This window comes from Eurytemora carolleeae, unplaced genomic scaffold (genome assembly GCF_000591075.1).
Source record: "Eurytemora carolleeae unplaced genomic scaffold, Eaff_2.0 scaffold29, whole genome shotgun sequence".
Taxonomy (NCBI): domain Eukaryota; kingdom Metazoa; phylum Arthropoda; class Copepoda; order Calanoida; family Temoridae; genus Eurytemora; species Eurytemora carolleeae.
Window position 1 is genome coordinate 172,673 of NW_019396073.1, and position 27,552 is coordinate 200,224.

At 32.8% G+C, this 27,552-nt stretch overlaps 1 protein-coding gene across 4 annotated transcripts; it reads right to left on the reverse strand.

Annotated features, from left to right (window-relative positions):
* Positions 1 to 9,303: 9,303 nt before the first annotated feature.
* On the reverse strand, positions 9,304 to 25,765 carry LOC111713144 (moesin/ezrin/radixin homolog 1). 4 transcript variants are annotated; one of them, XM_023487959.1, is made up of 19 exons: positions 25,661 to 25,765; positions 23,246 to 23,310; positions 22,573 to 22,635; positions 21,910 to 21,979; positions 20,937 to 21,053; positions 20,756 to 20,834; positions 20,219 to 20,296; positions 17,843 to 17,882; positions 17,519 to 17,579; positions 16,822 to 16,878; positions 15,791 to 15,860; positions 14,543 to 14,632; positions 13,702 to 13,846; positions 13,280 to 13,412; positions 12,703 to 12,939; positions 12,252 to 12,417; positions 11,787 to 11,942; positions 10,581 to 10,678; positions 9,304 to 9,848 (listed from the first exon to the last, which is right to left on the reverse strand). In XM_023487959.1, the coding sequence occupies exons 3-19, from the start codon at positions 22,625 to 22,627 to the stop codon at positions 9,752 to 9,754; spliced, it is 1,749 nt and encodes a 582-aa protein (XP_023343727.1). In that variant the 5' UTR covers positions 22,628 to 22,635; positions 23,246 to 23,310; positions 25,661 to 25,765; the 3' UTR covers positions 9,304 to 9,751. The 4 variants fall into 4 exon arrangements, with proteins under 4 accessions (XP_023343727.1, XP_023343721.1, XP_023343735.1 ...); XM_023487953.1 differs by having other exon boundaries at positions 25,579 to 25,735; XM_023487967.1 differs by lacking the exon at positions 25,661 to 25,765 and adding an exon at positions 24,643 to 24,888.
* Positions 25,766 to 27,552: the final 1,787 nt, after the last annotated feature.

A 27,552-nucleotide genomic window follows, 5' to 3' on the forward strand; every position in this document is an offset into this window, starting at 1 on the left:
ATAGATAAAATTCATTTACCTCTTTATTTTGAACTAATTGAACGTAGAGTTAATCAAAATGTGTGAATAAAAACCATAATTTTTTTGCTTTTTACATTTGATAGATTTCAACTAAACTCTTTCACTGTTGGTTCTGGATTCGCACTAGATTTAGAACTAATTAGTCCTGCATTATATATTTTTCCAGATTTATGTCAGATTTATGACTAAATTCTCCTGCAGTGTTCTTTCTGTGCTATATATTGATAAAGCTAATTCATCCAGTGCATTGCTGTTTCTGAGCTATATATTGATAAAGCTAATTCGTCCAGTGCATTGCTGTTTCTGAGCTATATATTGATAAAGCTAATTCGTCCAGTGCATTGCTGTTTCAGAATTTTTGATAGATTTAAAACTAACTTGATCCCCTGAATTGCAATGCAAAGGTCAAATTCATGCGACATTACTGGTAGAACTTTGTGACCTTGTAGCTCTTATGGTTTTGAGTTTAAGCACTAGAATGGGAACAGCAATTTCTCCTGTTGCATATTAGAAATATAAAACAATAATAGCCTATAAAGAGGAGCTATGATCGAAACATGTCAGATTTCAAACGTACCCCCCCCTGACTTTTTTTTGCGCCTCAAGTTTGTATAAAATTTTGGGCAGAGGGGGTTGTGCTTTGATCTTATCTATCCATCTATCTCTCAAACTTTTATTCATCTTTGGCTCAGGTTTCACGCTTATCTTATCTAAGACCGGATGGAAAATGTGTGGACCAAATATGTAGGATATCTGGGAGGGCCTTAAAGGGATTGGAAGCGTAATTTCAACTAACCCTCCATGCACAGATGACAATGCCCGATTTACTACCAGTACTTTTAAAAGCTTTGTCTGATCAAGTGTGAATTAGATATTAAAGTTTATAGTTTTGAAAACTGATTATTTTCAATCGTGGAGTTATCAGTTTTTTTAAATGTTGAAACTAGAAAAACGACAAAATTTTCCTTTTAGAATATCAATATTCATCAGGCTTTGCAATTTTTGCATGGAGGGTCACTTGAAATTTCGCTTACAGTCCCTTTAATCCCCCCCCCTCGACAGGATGCAACGCCCTTGAGCATCTATAAGAGCTTATCAATATTTGAAACCGATTAATTTTTTTAACTATTTTCCAATAAATCAAACAATCTAAACAAACATTACAATTTACAATCTTACATTGAACTAAAATGCTCTTTTGTTCCTTTTTAATACCTAGAGTTTGAAAATTAGTTTATTTTATAAAAAAGTTTTCATACATGCCTACAGCGTTTAAGATTTGCAAATGAAAATGTTCTTTACAAAGTTTATATGTTGTTTTTTTAAATGAAAGTTATACGAGAGAACTGTGATTTCTCTAAAAATACCCTCTCAACGTGAAATCTTATTTCCTGTTCCTGTTCAGATGCATTGAAAGATATGTTTAGAATTCCCCATGTTCCTGTATACACAGATCTTACAGTTTACATCTTGGTAATGCATGCTCTATTGAGATTAAAAACTGTTTGACTTTAGAGACTACCCCCCCCCTCCTTNATTCTATCCATATTTTTATCCATTCGAACAAACCTTTGAGTTTTCCAGCTCTCTCCTAAGGTCAGCCTCGTTCTTCTCCATCCGTTGTCTGGCCTCCTCGACCTCTTCTTGCAGACGTTTACTCTCGTTCTCTTTCTCCGACACCAAACTCTGGATTCTCTCTATCTCCTCCTGCTTCTCCGATATCTCTCGTTCCATCCTGGTTATCCAGAATTCAAAAATAATTCAGTTATAAATGGTTATAACCGTTTTAAACCAATTGTTAATAAAAGACTAACATTGTCAGTATATAATGATGAGAATGCTTCGGTTTTCAATAACTGATAGCTTGGGGAGACTAGGGCCGGGAGGGGAGGATATTATTAAATGAACGAGGGGTGTTTCTCGTGATTGATAAATAACATATAAACGGATGTTTAAGAAGTATTTATTGTATTTATTTGATGTCTAATCTATTAGTGCTTTAAGTTTATTGTTTTGAATGTAGTCTTCTGTTTTTTCCGCTCAACCGATATATTTTTTAATAAAAGAAAAAAACTCTCGCGCCATAAATACAAGAAATAATCGTGAATGGAGAACATTGACAAACGTGAAATAGTAGGTGCACAGAAATCCCGTTTACTGATAACAATTCTTTTTGCACACTTTTATGTGGAGCCAATTGGCACATTCGGACAATGCGACATTTTTTTCGTTAATTTTAAATGTTATTTGCCACTCCATGGCTTAAAACAAATTTTTTCAATCTTTCAAATGTTTTTTTGAAAGACGAGAGGTCAATAGAAATAGTAATGTAAATAAAAATGTATAGAACATACATATTTATTTGGTAGATTGATGGTTTATAAATTTTGAAAAAATAGCTACTCAATTCATAAATCATGCAAAGGAACTGAGACGTTCCTTGCATCTTAAATGTAATCAAACAGCATTAATTCAAGATGAAAGCTTTGATTCAAAAAAATAAAGTTAACATTATAAAAGTTACTTTTTGATTTTAAAGTATTAGCAACAATAGCGGTCTACATAATACGTTTTCGCTTCACTAATCACCAATCCATGCCAGCTGCTATTTAAAGAAAAAGAAAATTAAACATATCAATGTTAAATCATTCCCCCTCCTCCAACTCTCATTCTAACTTTCAAAGATTATTTTCTCAAAATTTGATTGGGTGGATTTATTTTTGTTTCAATGCGAATATTCATATTTTTAAGGTAAAGGGCTCTCTTTGAATTAAAAGATCCAAAGATTGAATGTTTTATACCTTGAAAAATGTGTAAAAACAATTTATATCAAATGATTTGACAGAGAAAGTATACACTTTGTTCAAAAAACCAAAACTGAATATATTCATTTTCTGTAAAGTGTAATACTTTGTGGGTAACCCTGTATATATATATATATATATGTTCCCATAGTTGGAATTCCAGGGGGTTGGCTTTAAAATATGAGCAGAAATCAATCAACCGATCTGTGAATTTTGTCATGTTTACAAATTCAAATTACTCAAAGAAACAGAGAAAATAATGTGTGGGGGGAAATATACAAGTTTTAACCTCACAAGTCATAACAAATAAATTTTTGTCTCTAGTCGAGGGAGGGGTGGGGTTATGCAATCTACCAATATTCTAAAGAAGGATGCATGAAAATGTAAATAGAACTACGAAATAAATGTTAATGGGAAAGGGGAAGATGATGAACCAAAACAATATGGTCAGGACAAGAAACCCTGAGAGAAAATCGGGGCTACGTAATATATTTTTAACGGATTTGTGTTGAACCTGAAGGTCAAATGATAAAGAAATATTGACTACTTTTGGTTTTTCTTAAAACACCGACAGCCTTTAGACTGTCCTTTATACATATCCTGTGCATAAAAAATCATTTGGTTGATTTCGTTTTCAATTATAAAATTGGAAAAAGTGAAGAAGTTTGATCTTTTAGTGCATGCAAGCCGATTTAAGTTCATTGCTCCAAGTTGAATAACTTTAAATTTTCTTTAGCCGAAATATTTGAAACTTAAAGGTATTGTCTTCCATAGCAAAGTTGTACACAGTTTACTAAAGAGAAAACACAATGAAAGTATACTTGGCATTCTTTAAAAAAAATACGCTTTGAAAGGTTTTCTGGAAAATGAAATGAAATTTCAAACCAGGATTGTGGCCAAAAAACATACTCAGGTGTTTGAGTCTTATTCTAATTCAATCCCGGAATCCGACAATTCCAAGCAAGAAAATCTGCCAAATACAATTAGTAAATCGGTTATATAAACCCAATTCTGTAAAAAAATTCAGGAAACTTGGATCCCAAAATCTTATTTTTGCGATTTTTTTTCAAATCGCGCGTGGGCTGAGGTGGACCACAAGTCCACAGTCAACGACTTCGATCAGATTCTTCATTAGTGTAATACAACGCTCATTATTTCGCCGAGTAAAGGAATTGAGTCTTTGCTACAAACTCTGATTTTCAAATCCCTATATCAGTGCAACACAATTTCGTAGACTTTGGATATTTAAAATTATGAGTTCTATTATATCAAANTGATTAGACAATTGAGTTTGTGAAACAAACTCAATTCCTTTAAATAATTTTGTAATTTTCGAATTATAAACATATTTACAAACGTATAAATATAAATCATGAATCCTAAATTATATAAATCAATAAGTTTTTATGAAACCTGCAGGTTAGGTGGTATAATTAACTTGCAGAATCTGAAGGTTTTCTTTGATGTGCGTTATATAGCAGAGCATGAGAGGGCTTATTGAGCATGAAATGAATTCTGTATATTTATTTACTAGGATGGCTGAGTGGGTTTTATGTTCATTAAATTAATGATAAACAATAAACATGGGTTGAATATGCTGTTCTAGAATTGATTTATTGTCTATCCTATGAATATTTACTTTCACGGAGATAGAACATTACAAGAATACATCAAAATAAGTCACCTACATCTCATAACAATAAGATAATTGTAATATGTAAATATGTTTGCCTAAACATATCCCCCCCCCCACCTCCTCTCATTACCTCAACACCTTTAGTGCCGATATTTTATTTTTATTTTATCAGTTTTTCAAATATATAAATCCTAGAGGTTCAGTATGTGTTGTTTGGGAAACACTAGAGAGTAAATTACGGAGGGGAAGGTGAGGGAGTGGAGATGAGAAGGTTACGGGAAGGTAAGGGAGTGGAGATAAGAAGGTTACGGGAAGGTGAGGGAGTGGAGATGAGAAGGTTAAGGGAAGGTGAGGGAGAGGGGAGAGGAGATAGAAGGTTAAGGGAAGGTGAGGGACATGAAGTGAGATGGTTAAGGGAAGGCGTGGGAGTGGAGGTGAGATGGTTAAGAGAAGGCGAGGGAGTGGAGGTGAGAAGGTTGAGGGAAGGTGAGGTAGTGGAGATGAGAAGGTTAAGGGAAGATGAGGGAAAGGAAGGGAGAATGTTAAGGGAAGGCGAGGGAGAGGAGATGAGAAGGTTAAGGTAAGGTGAGGGACATGAGGTGAGATGGTGATGGTTAAGGGAAGGTGAGAGAGATGAAGTGAAATGGTTAAGGATAGGTGAGGGAGAGGAGGTGAGAAGGTTAAAGGATCAAAGCGAGGAAAAGAAGGTATGATGGGAAGGAGGATGGATGGATGGAAGGATTGATATGTAAAGGATGATGTAAACACAACACTCTGTCCTCTTCACTGTGAAGTGTGCATAGTGCTCACTCAACACTGTGAAATGACAAAATGAAAATTATTGCAGTAATTTATCACTCAGCACTTAGCCCATAGTGTGTTTATTGTTTATAAATCATACCACATTTACTCTGTATACACACATCTATCAACCAATATATACCAGCCATCAACCATGGTATTCATACTTACAATCAACCAATATATACCAACCATCAACCATGGTATTTATACTTACATCAACCAATATATACCAACCATCAACCATGGTATTTATACTTACAATCAACCAATATATGCCAACCATCAACCATGGTATTTATACTTACAATCAACCAATATATGCCAACCATCAACCATGGTATTTATATTTACAATCAACCAATATATGCCAACCATCAACCATGGTATTTATACTTACATCAACCAATATATGTAAAAAATCAACCATGGTATTTATACTTCCAATAAACCAATATATGCAAACCATCAACCATGGTATTTATACTTACAATCAACCAATATATGCCAACCATCAACCATGGTATTTATACTTACAATCAACCAATATATGCCAACCATCAACCATGGTATTTATACTTACATCAACCAATATATGCCAACCATCAACAATCGTATTTATATTTACAATAAACCAATATATGCCAACCATCAACCATGGTATTTATACTTACATCAACCAATATATGTAAAAAATCAACCATGGTATTTATACTTCCAATAAACCAATATATGCAAACCATCAACCATGGTATTTATACTTACATCAACCAATATATGCCAACCATCAACAATCGTATTTATATTTACAATAAACCAATATATGCCAACCATCAACCATGGTATTTATACTTACAATCAACCAATATATGTAAAAAATCAACCAATGGTATTTATACTTATAATCAACCAATATATACCTACTATTTATATCAACCATCGAGGTCCTGTAAAATCAAACATCAAAAATGATTTGAACGGTAATTTTACTATAAAAATAGGCAGATTTTTCTCTGTCAATGAATCAAACCTATAACAAAATATGCTATCTATAATTAGTCTCTTTTATGAAATGTTCTGCTATAATTTTGTAAAGGCATACACAAGGTGATTAAGCTTCTCTAGGACTCTCTCCGATGTGTTAAAACTGTTAGTCGCAAAATATATTTCAAACTTGAAACAAGGATGATTTAATTACAATGTTTCTGAAGTTACAAAATGCGAGTATTTGTTTTAATAAAAAATAGCAAATGATCAACTTTAAGAAACACAAATGGTAAAGGATACAGTTTAAGGTTGTTGAATGAGCGGATTAATCTATGAAATGGGCTAACTATGAAATGTGCTATCTATAATTTGTCTTATTTATGAAATGTGCTATCTATAATCTGTCTTATTTATGAAATGTGCTATCTATGAAATTTGCAACTATGAAATGTGCTATCTATGAAATGTGCTAATTATTGATATCTATGAAATGTGCTAACTATGAAATGTGCTAACTATGAAATGTGCTAACTATGAAATGTTCAATCTATGAAATGTGCTATCTAGAAAATATCCTATCTATGAATTTGTAAGTTATGAAATGTCCTCTTTTTGGGCATTTGCTACAAACTAAGCATGAATCCCATCTGCAGAATATGCCTTGTAATGTTAAACAATCTTATAAAAATAAATAAATGAGAATGCGTATTTTTACAGACTCATAACTTCAGCACTTAACAGTCCTTCTGAGATACAAGCATTGGTGTTCTATACATTTTCCATACTCCTCAAACAATCTGAGATACAAGCATTGGTGTTCTTTACATTTTCCATACTCCTCAAACAATCTGAGATACAAGCATTGGTGTTCTTTCCATTTTCCATACTCCTCAAACAATCATGATTTTTTAAAAGTTGTAAATGATTGAAGATGGAACGATATAAACCTTAAAGCTTTTAAATTACTGATTTGAGGTTGTTACTTGTCTTATATACAATGCACTTAAAACGAAATTTTTTTCCGCTAGGTGTCTCTGCCACGTGTAATCATTCAAAGCATCGAGTGCAGAGATATATGGTGGCCAACTATATCGGCGTTTTTAGTGCATTGTATACAAAATGAATAAACGATATTATGAAATATTAACTTTATACGAATGCGTCGAAAATAATCGATGACTATAGGTTGTAATATCTGAATGATTTGTTTGAAATTGAATTTATTATTTTACGATCCGCGTCGTTTATTGCAACTTTCTGAATTTGTATTACACTACATTCTTCAGTATAAGTTTTTTTAAAAATTTTCTCCTTATAGACGCAACAGATAGAAGTAAGATAAGTAGCGATTAAAAGCGACTGTTTTTTGGTGTAAGACTATACCCCCTTTCATTTTTCGCGAACATTACCTTTAAGTTACCTTACGTTGCTTGGTTAAAGGAATTTTTTCACTAATGAAAATAATTATAAACGTTGTCATGCCTATAAAGTCCCTACATACTTCATTCATTGAATTGTAGATTGAGTGTGGGGAAGGAAAGATGGGAGGGGGGGGGGGACACGTCACATACAAAAAATGTGTAAGCATTGTGTAAATATATATGGGCAGTAAACAATTTATGTTTAAACAATGTGAAGGATATATACTCAACAAATTCTAGTCTGTTTATTCTGTTCTCCACATTCATTAACTGCTATAAATACAAGACAACCCCCCCCCGCTCTCCGCTTCCCAGAACCACGTTATCATATTTAAAAAATACTTTTGTATGCCGAGTCCATTAGCAGCTGATCTAATCAGGGTTCGGTCATGTGTTTGTTGTCTAATCTGAACCAAATAGAAATAGTACGGCGGTAATTTCTATCTTTCTATTTATCTCATCATCCAATTACAGATAAATACTTAAATCGGCGCAATACACAAAATGGAAATATTTACTTGTAAACCATCTGTAAGAGAGTATTTACAATTCACAATCCCATGCCTGCTTTGCATATCTGGGGCTGCAGGAAGGTCTTTATCAAATTTTCTGTACAAAACCATCGGATAAATGTAAATAATTTTTACCCTCTTTCAATATATTCGATATTTGATTAGATTGAATTTGTCTATACTGATAATTTGTTCCTGTCTTAAAACTAGGTAAATATGTTTTAGCCAATGAGCACAAATGTTTTGAAAGAAAAGTCGTTTGTTAAATATTGACCTCAACTCTTAGGTTAAATACTCAAAGAGCAAAAAATAAAGTAAAAACTGCAAACGCCAATTTTGTAAGAAAAATGAAACATCCTTTCACTTATTTTAATACATAATTATTCAATCAGTAACGTCAGCAGTGCTGTATAATGTATCATGTATGTACACTTTGCAAAAGTACACTGTATTTCCACTTACGAGCCGAACTACGTCATACGTACTTCTGATTTTAAAAGGTAGTTCAACTTACTTAAAAAATAAGTACAGGATCATACTCATAGAGAATAGAATATATATTAGAGTGGAATTTAGACAATCCTTCGGTGTGAATTTTGTCAGTCCCTTTCAGCCTAAAAGGGAGTTCAAAGTGTACAAATCAAATTATATGCAGTAGAGAACATTAAGACAGTATGTTCCCGTGACTATCCATTTCAATTTCGAATTTTTTAAAGCTTTTAAATAAACTTTATAAAATGAATTAGGTGAATAAAAACATCATTTGATTTATAGTTATAACGGAAAATCATCGTTTGTAAAATGAAAGGCATAGAGTCTATGTGAAATGATCATTGGTCAATGATGAAACCAGCCTATTTCATAATTGGGTTTTCTTTTAATATTAATTTTAGATTTTTTATAAAATAATGGTCCAGGGCCCAAAAGGTTATATAGCGCAAATATGTGAAGTACACCTGCAGTATGGAAACAGTACAACAAAATGGCCGTTTTACACTTTTTTCCAGTAAATTCTACTCTAATATATATTCTATTCTCTTTGATCATACTGCATATAAAGTTATACACTGCAATTCAAATAGAATTACAGAAAAATACAGTTCTAATTTAGAAGGGTCATATGCATCTGGTTAAAACGCTACTTTATTTTTATTGACAACATGGTTAATTTAACAAAAATAATCAAACATAATTTTTCTCAAAAAAATTGTCATCGTAATTTCAAAATCCCGTAATTACTAACATTGTCATCAACAATTCAAAATTAGGTAGATATTTAAAACTTTTGCCAAATAATTTTTACATCCTGTATTTAAACTAAGGGGTTCGCGGATTTCTGTACAGAACAGGAGTAAGAAAATGACCGAAATTTGTTGTAACTTTGATAGGAATGCCGTTGGTTTGTCACCATAATGGTTTAAAGGTAGCGATATGAATAGCTGATTACATTGTAAAGGGTAATTCAATAACATGACATGATTTTAAAGGAACTGAACACTCGCACCATTAGGATTAGAAAATAAGAGTATGCAGCAAGTGTTCAGTTCCTCTGATGCAAATATGTATAAATTACAAGTTTTCAAAATTATCTATTCTCCGTTTAGTATTTCCCTTCCTAACCTCACGTAGGGTCTTGTACTTGTCCCGACCTTGCTTCAGGTTTTCCCTGAAACAGATTTAAATACAGAATTATTTTTCTAATTTCTCTCTCCTGCATGTATCCCAATTTGATCCAAACAACTATAAAAAGTTGCGTCGATTATTAAGACTGGGTCGACTTTAAGGCGCCGCAACGCGTTGACCTCTCCTTATCCCTGTCCCTGTATCTATCTTTCTTCCTGTCCCTATCCCTCTCCTTATTCTTGTCCCTATTCCTTTATGTCCTCGTCCCAGTTCCTCTCCTTGTCCATGCCAATGAACCTCTTAGTAAGATCTATCCGTCTTCCTGTCCCTGTCCCTTTTCTTGTCCCTGTCCCAGTTTCTCTTCGTCCTTCTCCTTGTATCTGTCCTTCTTCCTGTCCCTGTGTCTATCTTTCTTCCTGTCCCTGTCCATCTCCTTATACTTGTCCCTGTTCCTCTGCGTCCTCGACCCTGTCACTCTCCTTGTCCCTGTCCCTGTTTCTCTTCGTCCTCGTCCCTGACTCTATCGTTCTTTCTGTCCCTGTCCCTTACCTTGTTTCTGTTCCTGTTCCTCTTCTTATCCCTGTCCCTTTTCCTCTTCGTCCTCGTACCTGTATCTATCTATATTCCTGTCCCTGTCCCTCACCTTGTCCCTGTTCCTGTTCCTCTCCTTATCCCTGTCCCTTTTCCTCTTCGTCCTCGTCCCTGTATCTATCCATCTTCCTGTCCCTGTCCCTTTCCTTGTCCCTGTCAATGAACCTCTTCTCTCTGTACTTACCTATGTTGTTTGCTTTGAATTGTATCCTCTTCTCTCTCAGAGGCCAATGCCTTCTCCAGCTCCTCCATAGTATTCTTCATTTCATCCTTCATCCCAACCTTAACAAACTCTTCATTTCATCCTTCATCCCAACCTTAACAAACTCTTCATTTCATCCTTCATCCCAACCTTAACAAACTCTTCATTTCATCCTTCATCCCAACCTTAACAAACTATTCATTTCATCGTTCATCCCAACCTCGACAAACTCTTCATTTCATTCTTCATTCCAACCTTAACAAACTCTATATTTTACCCCAATCTTAACCAACTCTTTATTTCATCCCAAACTTAATCGACTCTTTATATTTATCCCAACCTTAACCAACTCTTTATTTCATCTCAACCTTAACAAATTCTTCATTTCATCCCAACCTTAACCAACTCTTCATTTCATTCTTCATCCCAACATTAATAAACTATTCATTTCATCGTTCATCCCAACCTCGACAAACTCTTCATTTCATTCTTCATTCCAACCTTAACAAATTTAACAACTCTTAATTTCATCCCAACCTTAACTCTTTATTTTATCCCAACCTTAACCAACTCTTTATTTCATCCCAACCTTAACTAACTCTTCATTTCATCCCAACCTTAACTAACTCTTCATTTCATCCCAACCTTAACTAACTCTTCATTTCATCCCAACCTTAACAAACTCTTCATGTCATCTCAACCTTAACTAACTCTTCATTTCATTCCAACCTTAACCTACTCTTCATTTCCTTCTTCATTCCAACCTTAACAAACTCTTTATCTCAGCCTCTGGAAATCGCCAGTTAATAGATATTGGCATTTTTATATGATTCAGTTTGTTTAAAATGACTAACAAAGACGACGTATTTTCTTATAAATTTCTTTTCCAAAATACCTACTTCATATATGACTTTCGACAATAATTTGTTTTAAAAATAAGAATTGATTATTTGTTTAACATGTTTGAACTTAACTATTCATTTTTGATCAGAATAAGCCTAAGTCCATATCCGTCTTTTGGTAACTACTGACCACACTCACCACACTATGCCCTGACCATGGCTGCAATTACCATGCGGTATATCGAATAAAGTTTAAGTTAATCTGCAGATTAACAAAATATCGATATGAAGGATTGGTCTCGATATCCACAATATAAGAGTTTCTAATTTTAAAGTTAATATTTACCTCCCGTTCCTCCACAGGATCAACTATAATCTCGGGAATCCTCGCCGCCTCCTCCTCCTCGTCCCCCTTACTGCCCTCGTCGGAAGTTCCAGAGTCACTGCTTACACTCTCCGCCACACCGTTTCTCTGGTAGGAGTACTCCTCAACAATCCTAACCTAAATAAAGAACTGTTGGTTTTAGATCTAAAAATTATTTAGGGAACAAACCAGATTAATTTATAATATTAATTAAGTTTTATAACAATATTTCACAACGGTACCCAACAAACCTTATATCTGAGAAAGGATGGTGGGTTATTTTATGTCTTTGAATGAAAGACATCTTGGATTTTACAGACAATAAGGGAAATGTTCAAGTTTTAAAAAACAAAGTTTCTAAAACAAAGTTTTACCGGGCACTGTTGAGTGTTGTTAATTACGGTTGGCTTTCCAATTCTATCCATATTTTTATCCATTCGAACAAACCTTTGAGTTTTCCAGCTCTCTCCTAAGGTCAGCCTCGTTCTTCTCCATCCGTTGTCTGGCCTCCTCGACCTCTTCTTGCAGACGTTTACTCTCGTTCTCTTTCTCCGACACCAAACTCTGGATTCTCTCTATCTCCTCCTGCTTCTCCGATATCTCTCGTTCCATCCTGGTTATCCAGAATTCAAAAATAATTCAGTTATAAATGGTTATAACCGTTTTAAACCAATTGTTAATAAAAGACTAACATTGTCAGTATATAATGATGAGAATGCTTCGGTTTTCAATAACTGATAGCTTGGGATTTTATGCCTTTTGCTTTACTTTAAGAAATCAAGATTTTTTTGCTTTTCTTAGTGAACTTTAAAAATTTGGAATCCTGTCTGATCACCAAACATTTTGGCCCGACAAGATCAATTGTTTTTAGGTTTAATGAATTTTAATTTAAACTCCCCTGGTTCTCTGCTCATACTCCAGACTTTTAGCGCTCTCTAGCTCCTCCATCATAGTCTTGAGCTCCTTCTGCTGCTTCTCTAGGTCCTCCTTAGCTTCCTTGATCTCACGGAGCTGTCGCTCTAACTCCTCAATCTTTAGGTTGGCCTTGTTCAGCTCCTCTTCTCTTCTATTCATTCTATCCTCCATTTCTTTATACCTAGCTTCCAACTCCTTCTTTTGTTGTTCCACCTTTGCTCTGTAAAAACAATTATAGCGTAATTTCAAGTTACAATGGTACCCTTAGAACCGTTGTGTGTGTTCATTGAGAACTGAAATTTCTGTATATAAACTTAACGAAAAACGCTTGTATTCTTACAAGTTCTGAACTAGAAACAACTGATATGTTAATAACGTCCCGTGCAAATATCGTCTTTTTAACTTTAAAATGGGGTTTCAAACCTTTGAAAGTTAATATATATTTTCTGTCACTTCTAGAAAGTCATTTTAAAGGACTACCAATGTAATTTTAATCAACCTGCTGATGGCAATCAGGTTTACAATTCCTTTACAGTTGTCAACTTATTCCATACTTTTACCTGGCTGATATCTCCTTCTGGAGTTCTTCCTTCTCCTTGAGCTTCCTGGCAATCATCTCCTTCTTCTGAGATCTCATCTGCTGAACTTCCATAGTATCAGGTCGTCTTCGCCTCATATACATCTCATGGTTTCCTAACAGTATCAACAGATAAAATAATATATTAATCCGTTTGGTATGACGTCAAAAATCATATTAAATGTCGAAGAAAAACATAATTTACCAAATTCTTTATGTATGTTAACATTTTTTAATTGCATACATAAATAAATAAATTATTTTATTTCACAAAATTTATAGTTTGAAATATCCAATATTTACGACACTGGGTTGATTTAGGAATGAAAAAAAATCTTTATTTGTGGCAAACCCTACAATTCCTTTCCATAAAGATTTAAACTGACAGGTGTAAGAGTATTTTACCTGATGCCAAATCATAGATTTTCTTGCTTTCCTTCGCAACAATACACTTTACAACGAACTTGGCCGCACTCTTGTCCGTCATCTTGACGATAAACTCGTCTCCACCAAAGGATATGCGTCCAATCTCAGACCATGGAAAGTTAATCTGAAGATGAAACAAAATAAGTCTAATTAGATTTAAACTTATGATAAAAATGTTTGAAAAAATATTGATTTGTATATTTGTATTGTCTCCTGTACAATAACTAACAAAGCAAAATGATATTTGTCTTCGGTATTTCTTTATTCGGTAAAATTGTACGAATTGAACCCTGATAAACAAGTTGGAAAGTTTCAACTTAAACAGTCGTTTTAAAATTTTTTAAAATACAAGAAGAACAAATCAAGCAGTATTTTGTCAATTAATTCTTTTAAACCTAAGCTATAAACATGCAAGTATCAGTTCAGAATGTTTATGCCTATGGCTACAAAAAAAAGTATATGTGACTAGGTCAGTTCAGAATGTTTATGCCTATGGCTACAAAAAAAGTATATGTGACTAGGTCAGTTCAGAATGTTTATGCCTATGGCTACAAAAAAGTATATGTGACTTGGTCAGTTCAGAATGTTTATGCCTATGGCTACAAAAAAGTATATGTGACGAGGTCAGTTCAGAATGTTTATGCCTATGGCTACAAAAAAGTATATGTGACTAGGTCAGTCAAAACCAAAGCCCAAGCCGTTGCGACGGTTTAAAGTCGAGGCTGTCTAAAAAACACACAGATTTTAAATGCAAGCGCTGTTCCCCCCTTCCCCCCCCCCCCCCGAGCAAATAAATATGCGAAATTCCCTCGCTTCTTACCTGAGGGTTAAGCTTGTTGTCTTTTGAATAAATATTTATTCCTAGTGCATCAATTCCAAGCAGTAGCTGGGTTCCCTTCTTGTTCTTCACCTAATATATTTAAGAAATGTACTTCATACTATTTGGATTCATGATTAAATTATTTAAAGTTTACTTTTATAGGAAAACAATTAAAATTTTAAGTTAAGAGATCAAAATTTTAAAAATTGGTGTAAACATTTCAAGATAGGTTCAAAGGTCGTCTTCGGTTTTGACATCCTGGAACGTGTATAATGAACATTTAAAATGAAATGATCAGAAAAAGTGGTGCAATCAAGATCAAGGTGGGAATACTCGCTGATGGCCGAAAAAATTTGTCCTTTCCTATAGTTATATCAGAAATCATAAACTAGCTACCAAGAAATAGCTAAATATTTACACAAATTTAGCTGGATATTAACTTTCTTTTTTCTTTTTTAAAGGGCCTTAACTCACGTTTAATTCCAAAGAATAAGCGCTTTTATAAGTATAATTGAGTCTGAAATAATCTATAAACTACAAATGAAATGAATTAATATGCTCCTAAAATATCAATGAATGTTCCTACCTATAGAAATAAGCTGATAACCTACCAGAAATCAGATGTATCCTACCTAGAAATATGTTGATAACCTATGAGGAATCAGATGTATCCTACCTGGAAATATGCTGATAACCTACCAGGAATCTCATGTTTCCTACCTGGAAATATACTGATAACCTACCAGAAATCAGATGTATCCTACCTAGAAATATGTTGATAACCTATGAGGAATCAGATGTATCCTACCTGGAAATATGCTGATAACCTACCAGGAATCTCATGTTTCCTACCTGGAAATATACTGATAACCTACCAGGAATCTCATGTTTCCTACCTGGAAATATACTGATAACCTACCAGGAATCAAATGTTTCCTACCTGGAAATATGCTGATAACCTACCAGGAATCAGATGTTTCCTACCTGGAAATATACTGATAACCTATCAGATATCTGATGTTTCCTACCTAGAAATATGCTGATAACCTACCAGATATCTGATATTTCCTACCTGGAAATATGCTGATAACCTACCACGAATCTGATATTTCCTACCTGGAAATATCCTGATAACCTACCAGGTATCTGATGTTTCCTTCCTGGAAATATCCTGATAACCTACCAGGTATCTTATATTTCCTACCTGGAAATATCTTGATAACCTACCAGGAATCTGATATTTCCTACCTGGAAATATGTGATGCCATAAGTTTCCAGATCCTGCGCCACTGTCAAATACTCTGCCATTGCATCCTCCCTAAGTAGGAGATACAGGGTGTCCCACGAAACATGAAAGTGCATGGCAAAACGACTTGACTGTCGCTTTCATCTTTGTAAAAATTTTCGGGATTTATTTGTAAACTTATGTTTAGATGTATAGTTCTAGAGTTAGTAAGCACAATATAACCCCTAGTCCTGACCTTTCCAAATGTGATCTGCCTTTCTTTGTGCTTTCAATATTACCGGATTGAATTTTGTTTAAATTTAACTAAAAGTAACTCCACAAAAAAGGCAAAGCAAAGATTTTGAAATGCCAGGACAAGGAGAATTTTGTAAATATTATTGCAAGAATCATACATGTAGAAGTAAGTTAACTGTTGAATTCGGCAAATATTTTCAAAGATCAGACGACGTTAAAGTCTTCTTTCTGCTGTCAAGTTTCGGGGGGAAACCCTGTATTTGAACCATCAGGAATATTACTTCATGATGAATGGATGCATGCAGAGACTGGACCAAAGGGAAATAGGTTAATCTAGAGTAGTACTGGACAAATTCCCGTGGTTCTACTGGCTGAATTTCTGTGGTTCTACTAATCGAATTACCGTGGTTCTACTGGCCGAATTCCCGTGGTTCTACTGGCCGAATTCCCGTGGTCCTACTGGACAAATTCCCGTGGTTCTACTGGACGAATTCCCGTGGTTCTACTGTCCTACTGGACGAATTTCCGTGGTTCTATAACTGGACGAATTCCCGTGGTTCTACTGGACGAATTCCCGTGGTTCTATAACTGGACGAATTCCCCGATAAAAATTTCAAACCAAATCTTTGATCTGACGAACAAACGGAATATAAGAGATAATTACTTTAAATTATAAACAATTATAGATATTATACATATGTAAGAGTGGAGACAAGTCTTCCCGCAACCCGTGGAAGGAAGGGGGAGGAGGCAATTTGAATGAAACATCATTGGGGAGGAGAGTGAGTTTTATACTTACTTGGACATTCCTTTATGTTTGGCATGAAATATAGAAATCTTATCCTCCCATTCTTCTCTGTTTACAGGTTTACATTGTATTGTTTAGAAGTGTATTCATTCATCCTTTCATCTTGCAATCTTGTAACTAGGGTTTCCATGCACAAAATCATTTAATTTAATTTAAGGATATTTTGACAAATTTTGTCAAACAATGCCTTGAATTATAATTCACAATTTGGTTATATACATGTAAATGATGCGCAAAATTATTCTTCTGATATCTATATCAAATATGGGAAATAATTTTGAGTCCTACCAATACGATTTTTTGCTGTGGCATGCAACAAAATATTTGATCAAATAAGTTACTACTGAAAAAATGTTGGGTTATTATTGCGCATATGTTGCGAATGGAAACCCTACTTGTCATTACACCCGTTAATTTTTTCATTGTTATACTTATTTTAGTGAAAATCGATTGAGAGGATTTTAATGAATAAAGTTTGCGGCAAAGACTCAATTTATTTAGATAATTTGGAAGGTTTTATCGAGTAGTTTTATTTTTGTTTTTCATTTAAAGCTTGAGATGATTAGTGCCTGAAGGTGAAAGTAAAGGCTTTTTGAAATACAATATTCAGGGGGTTAACATGAAGATTTTGTAAGCTTCTATGCTTGTAAAATTCTTTGCTTGGTCAATTTAAAGACAATGTGCCCGCCTGCTAAGCTTATGTTCAACAATAACAGCTCTGGGAAGAATACTATCATTTGCAAGGTATCCTGGAAATAGCAACTTTTAGAAATCTTTGGATTCCTCATATCCAAGACTTTAAAGCTAGAAAAATTGCTGTGGACTGGCTTTGTAATTTTTTGGCTGCAGGGTTTTAGGAAAAGCTGAAACTCAAATAAAACAGTACAAAAAGATTTTGTTCGACTATAATATACATTTTCAAATTCAGAAAAATCTTTAACAATTATTTCTGGAAAAAAAACCATTTTATAAGAAAATAAAATGGTTTGTAAAATACTAAACTAAAAGCTACCTGATGTATGAACTTCTGAGTCAAAATTACCATATTTAACCTTAAAATTAGATAAAGGCGGTTATTAGAGGTTTATAAAGACTGATTTAACAGGTTGATGCAATATGATTTTATAAGTTTATATCGACAGTATTTTACAGGTTGATGCCACATGATTTTATAAGTTTATATCGATAGTATTTAACAGGTTGATGCCACATGATTTTATAAGTTTATATCGACAGTATTTAACAGGTTGATGCAACATGATTTTATAAGTTTATATCGACAGTATTTAACAGGTTGATGTCATATGATTTTATAAGTTTATATCGACAGTATTTAACAGGCTGATGCAACATGATTTTATAAGTTTATATCGACAGTATTTTACAGGTTGATGCCACATGATTTTATAAGTTTATATCGACAGTATTTAACAGGCTGATGCAACATGATTTTATAAGTTTATATCGACAGTATTTAACAGGCTGATGCCACATGATTTTATAAGTTTATATCGACAGTATTTTACAGGTTGATGCAACATGATTTTATAAGTTTATATCGACAGTATTTAACAGGTTGATGCCACATGATTTTATAAGTTTATATCGACAGTATTTAACAGGCTGATGCCACATGATTTTATAAGTTTATATCGATAGTATTTAACAGGCTGATGCAACATGATTTTATAAGTTTATATCGATAGTATTTTACAGACTTGTGAAAGAGAATGGTTATACAACTTTATAAAGACTAATTTTACGGATTTATCATATATTAGGACTATTGGCTCAGTAAAATTTTGCCTAGTACAAGTTCGCCTAGTACAAGTTCGCCTAATACACTTTCGCCTAGTTCAAGTTCGCCTAGATAACATTTTCCTAGACAACATTTCGCCTAGATAACATTTTGCCTAGATAACATTAGAGAGTAATGTTCGCCTAGATTAACATTCTTCAAATTAACCAGCTTTTGGAATAAAAAAATACGCAATTTTTACTGTAAAAATTTCACAATTTTTTTTTTGTAGTTAGTAGGCGAACATGTACTAGGCGAAAGTGTACTAGGCGAACTTGTACTAGGCAAAATGTTACTGAGCCCTAATTATTTATGTCTATATTTATATAACCGAATGTATACGGGTTAATAAAGACAGGCATTACATTACTTTAGACATTTTTTGGAAGATTTTGAGAATTTTAAAGTAATTTTTTCACGGAGTTTATAAATGAAGATTTAACAAGTTTATCAGGGTTGATTAAACAAGTATAATTTAATACTGATTTTTAATAACTGTAATATAAAGACTGATTTACAAGCTCAAAAACAGTATTTTACAAGTTAACGAAGTAGGATTTTCACCGCTTGAGATAAGAAATTTATTGCATTTTCAATATAAGCTTATACTCTAATCTAAAAGATAAACAGTAATAATGACACAAGAAAATTAAAATGAATGAAACTTATAAGAACTAAAATAAATCTTTATTGTTAGGAAAAATAATTTGGCTTGTCTCCCAGTTTGTGAGTATAAAATAAACGTCAAAACAGCTGAACCAACCGATTGGGCCCAAATTTGTTGTAGCAATCACTCGACCCCAGGTTAGGTTTACGGCCAGTCGAAAGAGAAGAATTTAGCCTAGAAAATCTTTTTGAACCCGACTAATTCAAACAGAAAATTCCGCGAAAAGTTTTATTTTTTGAAGTAGGATGAAAAAATGGCGAATTAAATATCGACAGTTAAGCACATGCACAAGAACAAGTACAAGGCCGGACCAGGACAATAACAAAAGCAGGACCAAGACAAGACAAGAACAAGACCAAAACTGTTAAAAAAGTGCAATGCAAGACCTAGAAAAAAAACAAGAACTAGAACTTAAGAAAAAGAACAAAATCTATAACATGAACCAAAACAATGAAGGAAAAAAAGTGAAAAACAGAAAAAAATAATGACAAGAACAAGAACAAGAATAAGAACAAGACCAAAAATAAGAGTAAAAACAAGAAAGTAAAAAAAGAGAAAAACAAGAACAAGAATATTAAAAGAGCAAGAAAAAGAATAAGAACAAGAGTAAGTAAAAAGCAAGTACAAGAAAAAACAAGAATTTAAAAACAACGAAAAAGAGCAAGAACAAGAAAAAGAACAAGTATAAGAACAAAAACAAAAATTAGAGGAAGGAAAAGAACAAGAAAAATACCACAATCATAAACCGTCACCTAAAGAAAATTTAAGAATGTCTAGTCTAGCTACAGTTCTTTTTAATAAGCGTACACTATTTGAGTACATTAGGTAATCAGGTAATTAGGTATTCGAGCATATCATGCCAACCAAAACAAAACACGAAAAATAAGAACTGGGAAAGGATTAAGTACTGAACGAAAAAAAACCTGTGTATAGTAAGAAGCGAGAAGAACAGCCTTTTCAGGAGGACAGTAAATACTTTCACTCAGAATATCACTTTTTATCTAAAATTATGTATTTTAAGAAAAGAAAAATGTTATTATTCATTTTATGGACCCAGACAAAAATGTAATCATATATTTGTATAAGACAATTTCTTATCATTATTTTACTTCTTAAAATAAGGTTTTTTAAATTTAGATAAAATATTTCTACCTGTATGATATAATAGTTTAATGGTCTGTTCCTGAATATTTGTACCTGTAGATATAATAGTTTAAGGGTCTGTTCCTGAATATTTCTACCTGTAGATATAATAGTTTAAGGGTTTGTTCCTGAATATTTCTACCTGTAGATATAACAGTTAAGGGTCTGTTCCTGAATATTTCTACCTGTAGATATAATAGTTTAAGGGTCTGTTCCTGAATATTTCTACCTGTAGATATAATAGTTTAAGGGTCTGTTCCTGAATATTTCTACCTGTAGATATAATAGTTTAAGGGTCTGTTCCTGAATATTTCTACCTGTAGATATAATAGTTTAAGGGTCTGTTCCTGAATAATCTCTTCAACAATGTGCTCGGGAAAGTATTTGATTCTGAACCTGATAGAAATATGAAAAAATAGTAATAAGCATATAAAAAACATATTTAAATGAAAAAAGAAAAGAAAAAAACATAAAGTTTTCCTTTAAATTTCTATTTACTTGAACTGTAATGGTTCCTCTTTCTTCACAGGTTGTGTTTTCACTTTCTTGTCAAGCTTAAGCCAGCTCAATCCCCCTTTTACATCAGTGTATTGGAGTCCAAAGTACCAGATCTCCCTGAAGTACAAGGATAGAAGTTTAACAGTTTTATAAAGTCCCCTTTTACATTATGAAATGTACTGAAGTCAAAAATACCAAACCTTTTGTTGGTCATGGTTCACGTGGTTTTCACATGGTTCACATGCTTTTCGCGAAAGGATGAAATTTTTGTGAGCGAATGAATGTGAACGATTGTGTTTATTGAACTACGAACGCGCGAACGAACTTAATAGCTCCTACCCACAAAGGATGAGCCCTGAGAAACCACTGTACGGAATTTAACTATCTGTTTCCTTATTTTCGACCCTGTAAAAATGGGCATTCGAACGGAGACGTATAACACAGTCTTCGAAAGAAATATGAGGGTAAATGTCGTTTTTAAAAAATATGAGGGTAAATGTCGTTTTTAAGAAATTTCAGTTTGGAAAAGAAACCTTTTTAAGGAACTTTTAAAGTAATAATAAATCATGCAGCTGTAAGTTATATTTCAATTTAGAATTTTTTTTTAGGATTATACGTTAGCTCATTAAAAAGAAATATTTAGAGAAATGCAATAAAATTATAATGCCTTTAATTTTGTTTGTTTTTGCATGTCATCCTTGTTGTTATCGTTTTAAAATTGGTTGTAACGATTTATTCGAACGAACTTTTGATAAAATGGTCACGAACGACTTTAATAAATGAACGATCTCACTGAAAAAAACCTTTTTAATTGAACGATCGTTCTTTTAGAAATCGAACGAAATAGACAAAAATTCAGAAATTTTAAAAAAACGAATTAAATTTTTTCCTGAACGATTGAAAAAGAACGACCGAAAATAGTCATTATTGAACGACCAATGAACGAAAAACTTGAAATAGTTAAAACTTTTACCTCAGTCCAGTTGTTTGAATAATTTGATCCAGAAGAATTTTTCCAGTTGTACTCGGTTGAATTGTAAACTCTGAAGAAAACATTTATATTTAAACTTGATCTTTTTATAGAAGAAGAAATAAAGTCGTCGGTTGTTTTCTAATAGACAATATGATGACTGAACAATAAGGTGAGTCGATTTTTAACTTCCTATCCTCCTAGAGCTAATGTTGTCTGCGTGATCTATACAACTAAAAATTCTAAAAACTTTCCAGAGAAACATTATCATATTTTTTGATGGTTCACTGATAACTATTTTCGAAAAAAGAATTAAAAAGATATTTGTGAGATCGAAAAAAATCATCAAAATATATCAATATGGATATCAAAACATCTGTCTTGCAACAGGATTGGTCAATAGTTAAACCCATTAGAGAAAAATAGCTCTCAGCTTGAAATTTAGAGTAATTTTGTTATTTTTTTTTGGCAAAGTTCTTTGGATATTTAGAACCCTAGTCTTGGTTTCAAAATCTGCCCACGTGGGAGAAAATTTCAAACTGTATAATATATTAATATATATTGTATATATGTATAATGTATTAATTTTCTATTATCTTTCCTTTATTATATCTTCTATATACTTTATTCAATATCTTTAAAATGTTGTATAAAACGTGTTTTTTCCTAGTTCAGTGTCTAAAGATATAACCCTCACATTGATTCCTTTCTTCGGTGCCATCCTTTTTCCTGAACAATATAGGAATCATAATCTTTTAAATGTTTGGGAAACATTTTCTGAACAATGGTAGATCTTGAAAATCAAGACCCCTGCAAAATATTTGACATTATCTCAAATTGTGTGAATGAGCAATGTTGTAAACCGAATTTTTCTTATCTTTTATAGAGAAATTTTTTTGCGTAACAAAAAATGTTGCTAAAACTGTAGCAAAAAGTACACTATTTATTGTTTAACTACACATTATTTAGATAAGTAAAAATATTGGAACAATATTTAACAGTCCATTTTCAAATAAGATCGTTAAAATCGCATTTGCTACTGCTTAGTGCTTAGAATCCATTTCTAGAACTTTAAAGCATGATTTGTAAAAGCATTTAACTTATGGAGAAAACAAATATAAAAATCTAATAGAGGTAAAATATCTTGAAATATTTAATAATATTATGGACACGTTTTCATCTTTTAATTATCATGTCTTAATTTTAGTCTCAGTAAAAAACAGGTTTTTTCACAATTATTGTTTAGAATTAACATGTATGTAATAATTCAACAGTTTCAGTTTTTTTAATTAATAAATTCAAATTTATTTTAAAAAAACATGATACATGTATTGCTCACCTGATAAAGGCCAACACTACACTGTTTTATCAGGGCGTGAAGATATCAGCTCTACTAAGCTCAAACTGAACAAACAAAAAATAATTAAACACACATCTAACCTTAATTTGCAAGGACGACGTTCTTTCGGACATACAGGAATATTCAAACTATTTTTGTGCTCAACCTGTACAATACAGATTTTTCAAAAAGCGTATAAAAGATTTATAAGAAAAATGTACATTTGATCTATACTCTTCAAACAAGATAAAAACATTGCCACATTATATTACATTAATTTTGAAATGAATTTGTTATACAGGGTTACTCACAAAGGATGAGACTTCAATTGCGACCCAACACTCTTGAATTTTAACAGTAATTTTTGTAAATTAAATTTGGCTAAGAAATAAGATTAAATAGTGAACCAAGACGTAAGTCGTCTCCATAAATCTTATTCTTTGTTTAGAGGGTGTACAAAAACCAATAAAAGGATTAGAGTTTGAGCTTTATTCAAGAGATTTCGTAACTTCGTATGAAAATATATTGTGTGCGTCAATAATTTAACAATGATGTCACATTAAACATTCAACATTAAAAGTTGATTCATTTGTGATGTAACCTTGAATTTGTTTCCAGTTTCTTGTAACACTTAAAGATTAAAAAAGCAATAAATCATAATTATGTATTGTGTGTATAATGGGTCTTTTTACGCCCTATGGTTACGTATTAATATAGCCTGATAAACCATATAACTTCCGCTTCGAGAGATGTAACTTTTTCGCTCAAAATTAACCATTAAATGCCAATTTAAAAATTGTCTTCTCATTCCTGTTGGAGATTTTAAAAAAACATTTGTAAATGATTCATAGAATTTACATTAGCATCCAAGCGTTGAAATGGGTTTTTGTAAAAAAAAAAAATGTTTTTAAAAGATAGAATTTTTATTGAAAATTTTAGGAAAATAAAAACGTCTCTTTATTATCTTAATACAATTACTATTCAACTAAATATTCATGCATTTTTGCACTCATTGCACTGAACATAACTGCATGTCAATAAATTGCAGAGAATCTCTAAAATTGAATTTGAAACTGATTAGAGGAAATCGGAATATATTTGATGATGTAATTAATCATTGCGAAATTTCTTGCCAGTCAATTGTCTAGTTGAAACACGTTTAGGAATTGATTTATTATTTGTTATGTATATCGTATATAAACCGAAAAAATCCTTATAGACCGTTAAACATATTCGAATGATTTTGCTCGATTTAACTTTTTAAATAACATAATTTTAATAAAGGGAAAGCTCTTTATTTTCTGTTTTTATGTTCACTTTTAACCTACACCAATCTAATATTTAGAACAAATTTACGTTTTCTGCATCGTAATATTTAAGTTATTGTAAAAAAAAACCTATATCAATCTATGATGTGCACTTGTTGACCATAAATCTGCCTTCTAACCCCCCACGTAATGTCGTCTTTACCAACCCCTCCTCTTGGAGAAGTCCAAACCAAAGCAATTTCTCTGCTCCGACAAAAGGTTAACATCAAATAGTGAAACGTTTTAACTAATTGATTAATTAAATCCACAATTAACTTTGCAATTCATAGTAATTCCACTTAAACTGTTGGGTTTATATTTTCAGAAGTATTCGCAAATGTTTTAAACTACTCCATCAAACCCTCCGAACCTTAATTACTCCTTATCATCCTGACACATCTAAATAGAAGGCTATTTAATTAATCATTCATAAAACATTTATACATAGACATTTATTTTGCTATATCTGTATTTTTTTCTAGGTTTGAAATATAACCGTTTACCTGATTATTTGCAACTTTGTGTCCGAGTTAAGGAGCCTAATCAACGAACCAATTAACCAACGAAACAACTAACCAACGAACCAATTAGCCATTTAACCAACTAGCCAACCTAACATCTAGCTATCGACGCCCCGCCTAAGTTTCAACAACATTATACAAAAAAGATTTAGACTGTTCTGAAAACTTATCAATTGTCATGAGACTGGGTCGAATTTCAAGTGTAGCGCAACGCTTTGGCCTTTGATTTTTCATCACTAACTCATTTTACATTTGTGTAGCCCTAGGTAGTTTAACTTGCTTTTAGCTTAATAGTTTTTATAAAGTAATTGGAAAAATTCTCAACAAATTTTGTTTGAGGGCTTGCCACTTTGGATCGCTGTTATAAACATAATGATATCTATGTTCTGTATCACTATGAAGATATGTATTTAACTGTATCAGTATCAATAGTTATTATGTATTTATGATTACAAATATCTGTATTCTGTATCACTATACTGATCTATAGTAACTGTATCTGTACCTATAATTATGATGTATTTATAATCACAAATATCTGTATTCTGTATCACTATGCTGATTTGTATTAGTAACTGTATCTGTACCTATAATTATGATGTATTTATAATCACAAATATCTGGATTCTGTATCACTATTCTGATCTGTATTAGTAACTGTATCTAAAATTGTTTTGAACCCGCGTAGTAAATTCTCAGTGTCAAATTACTTTAGACTACTGTGGACAAGCCTTACTCATACCTTGATAAATCATTATAATAAGTACACGCTTTAATAAAAGTAGTCGCTACTTTGCTGAGTCCCTAATCTAATAAAAGTAGTACATATTTTACAAACAGTAGACCCATAATGTAAGTAGTCTCTACATTAATTAAATAGTACTTTCTACTTGCTAAAAACATGATTTTGCTGGTTACATTAGATATATGGCTGGTACAAGTAAGTAACTTATTATAATATCTGCTTTTAATTCACCGCGGTCATTGAGAGGAATGCAAAATTAACATCATCCGAATGAACTGATTGTTTCGTTAACGACAAAAAATGGTTAGATTTTAAAAGATTTCTTTTGTAAATCGTCGTTTCGTTAACGACTGTACCTTGGTTAATAATCATTAAATCAAATTAAATTTTCATTTTGCGAAAACGCAAAAAAAGGGTGCAGAAGGGTGCAGAAAGGTGAAGAAGGGTGCAGAAGGGTGCAGAAGGGTGCAGAAGGGTTCAGAAGGGCACAGAAAGGTGAAGAAGGGTGCAGAAGGGTGCAGAAGGGTATAGAAAGGTGCAGAAGGGTGCAGAAGGGCACAGAAGGATGCAGAAGGGTGCAGATGGATGTAGAAGGGTGCAGAATGGTGCAGAAAGTTGCAGAAGGGTGCAGAAGGGTGTAGAAAGGTGCATAATGTTGCAGAAGGGCACAGAAGGGTGCAGAAGGGTGCAGAAGGGTGCAGAATGGTGCAGAAAGTTGCAGATGTGTGCAGAAGTGTGCAGAAGGGTGCATAATGGTGCAGAAAGGTGAAGAAAACTGAAAATTATGTTTTAAAATAAACTAATCTATCAATATAAATACTTATTTCTTAGATAAGGTATGAATATTAGATAAGGTACTGCTTTGTCATACTTTGTATCTAGGATGTGACGTCAATGTAATGAGAAAGATATTTATGATTCAAGCAAATAATGTTTAAAACACATTTTCAGGGGAAAAATATCATTTTTTTCTACATTAGAAAATTAGATTATTCTGATATAAAAATATATGTACATATATGCACAATAGTATCTTATATTTTTTAATGGAAGAAGAAAAAAGATTTTCCTTCAGAGTTTGAATCCTGATCCGGTTTCCAGGTTAAATATATGTTGCACTGATAGCTGATTAGATCCTGATCCGGTTTCAGGTTAATTATATGTTGCACTGATAGCTGATTAAATCATGATCCGGTTTCCAGGTTAAATATATGTTGCACTGATAGCTGATTTAATCCTGATACGGTTTCAAGGTTAAATATATGTCGCACTGATAGCTGATTAAATCCTGATCCGGTTTCCAGGGTAACTATATGTTGCACTGATAGCTGATTAAATCATGATCCGGTTTACAGGTTAAATATATGTTGCACTGATAGCTGATTAAATCCTGATCTGGTTTCCAGGTTAAATATATGGTGCACTGATAGCTGATTAAATCCTGATCCGGTTTCCAGGGTAACTATATGTTGCACTGATAGCTGATTAAATCCTGATCCGGTTTCCAGGTTAAATATATGTTGCACTGATAGCTGATTAAATCATGATCCGGTTTCCAGGTTAAATATATGTTGCACTGATAGCTGATTAAATCCTGATCCGGTTTCCAGGGTAACTATATGTTGCTATTTGTTGATTAGAGCAAAGTGGAATCCGTAGTTAATATCGCAATCAAAGCTTAAAACATTCTATAAATTTCAAAATGATTATTAAATTTTGCAATCTATATATAAA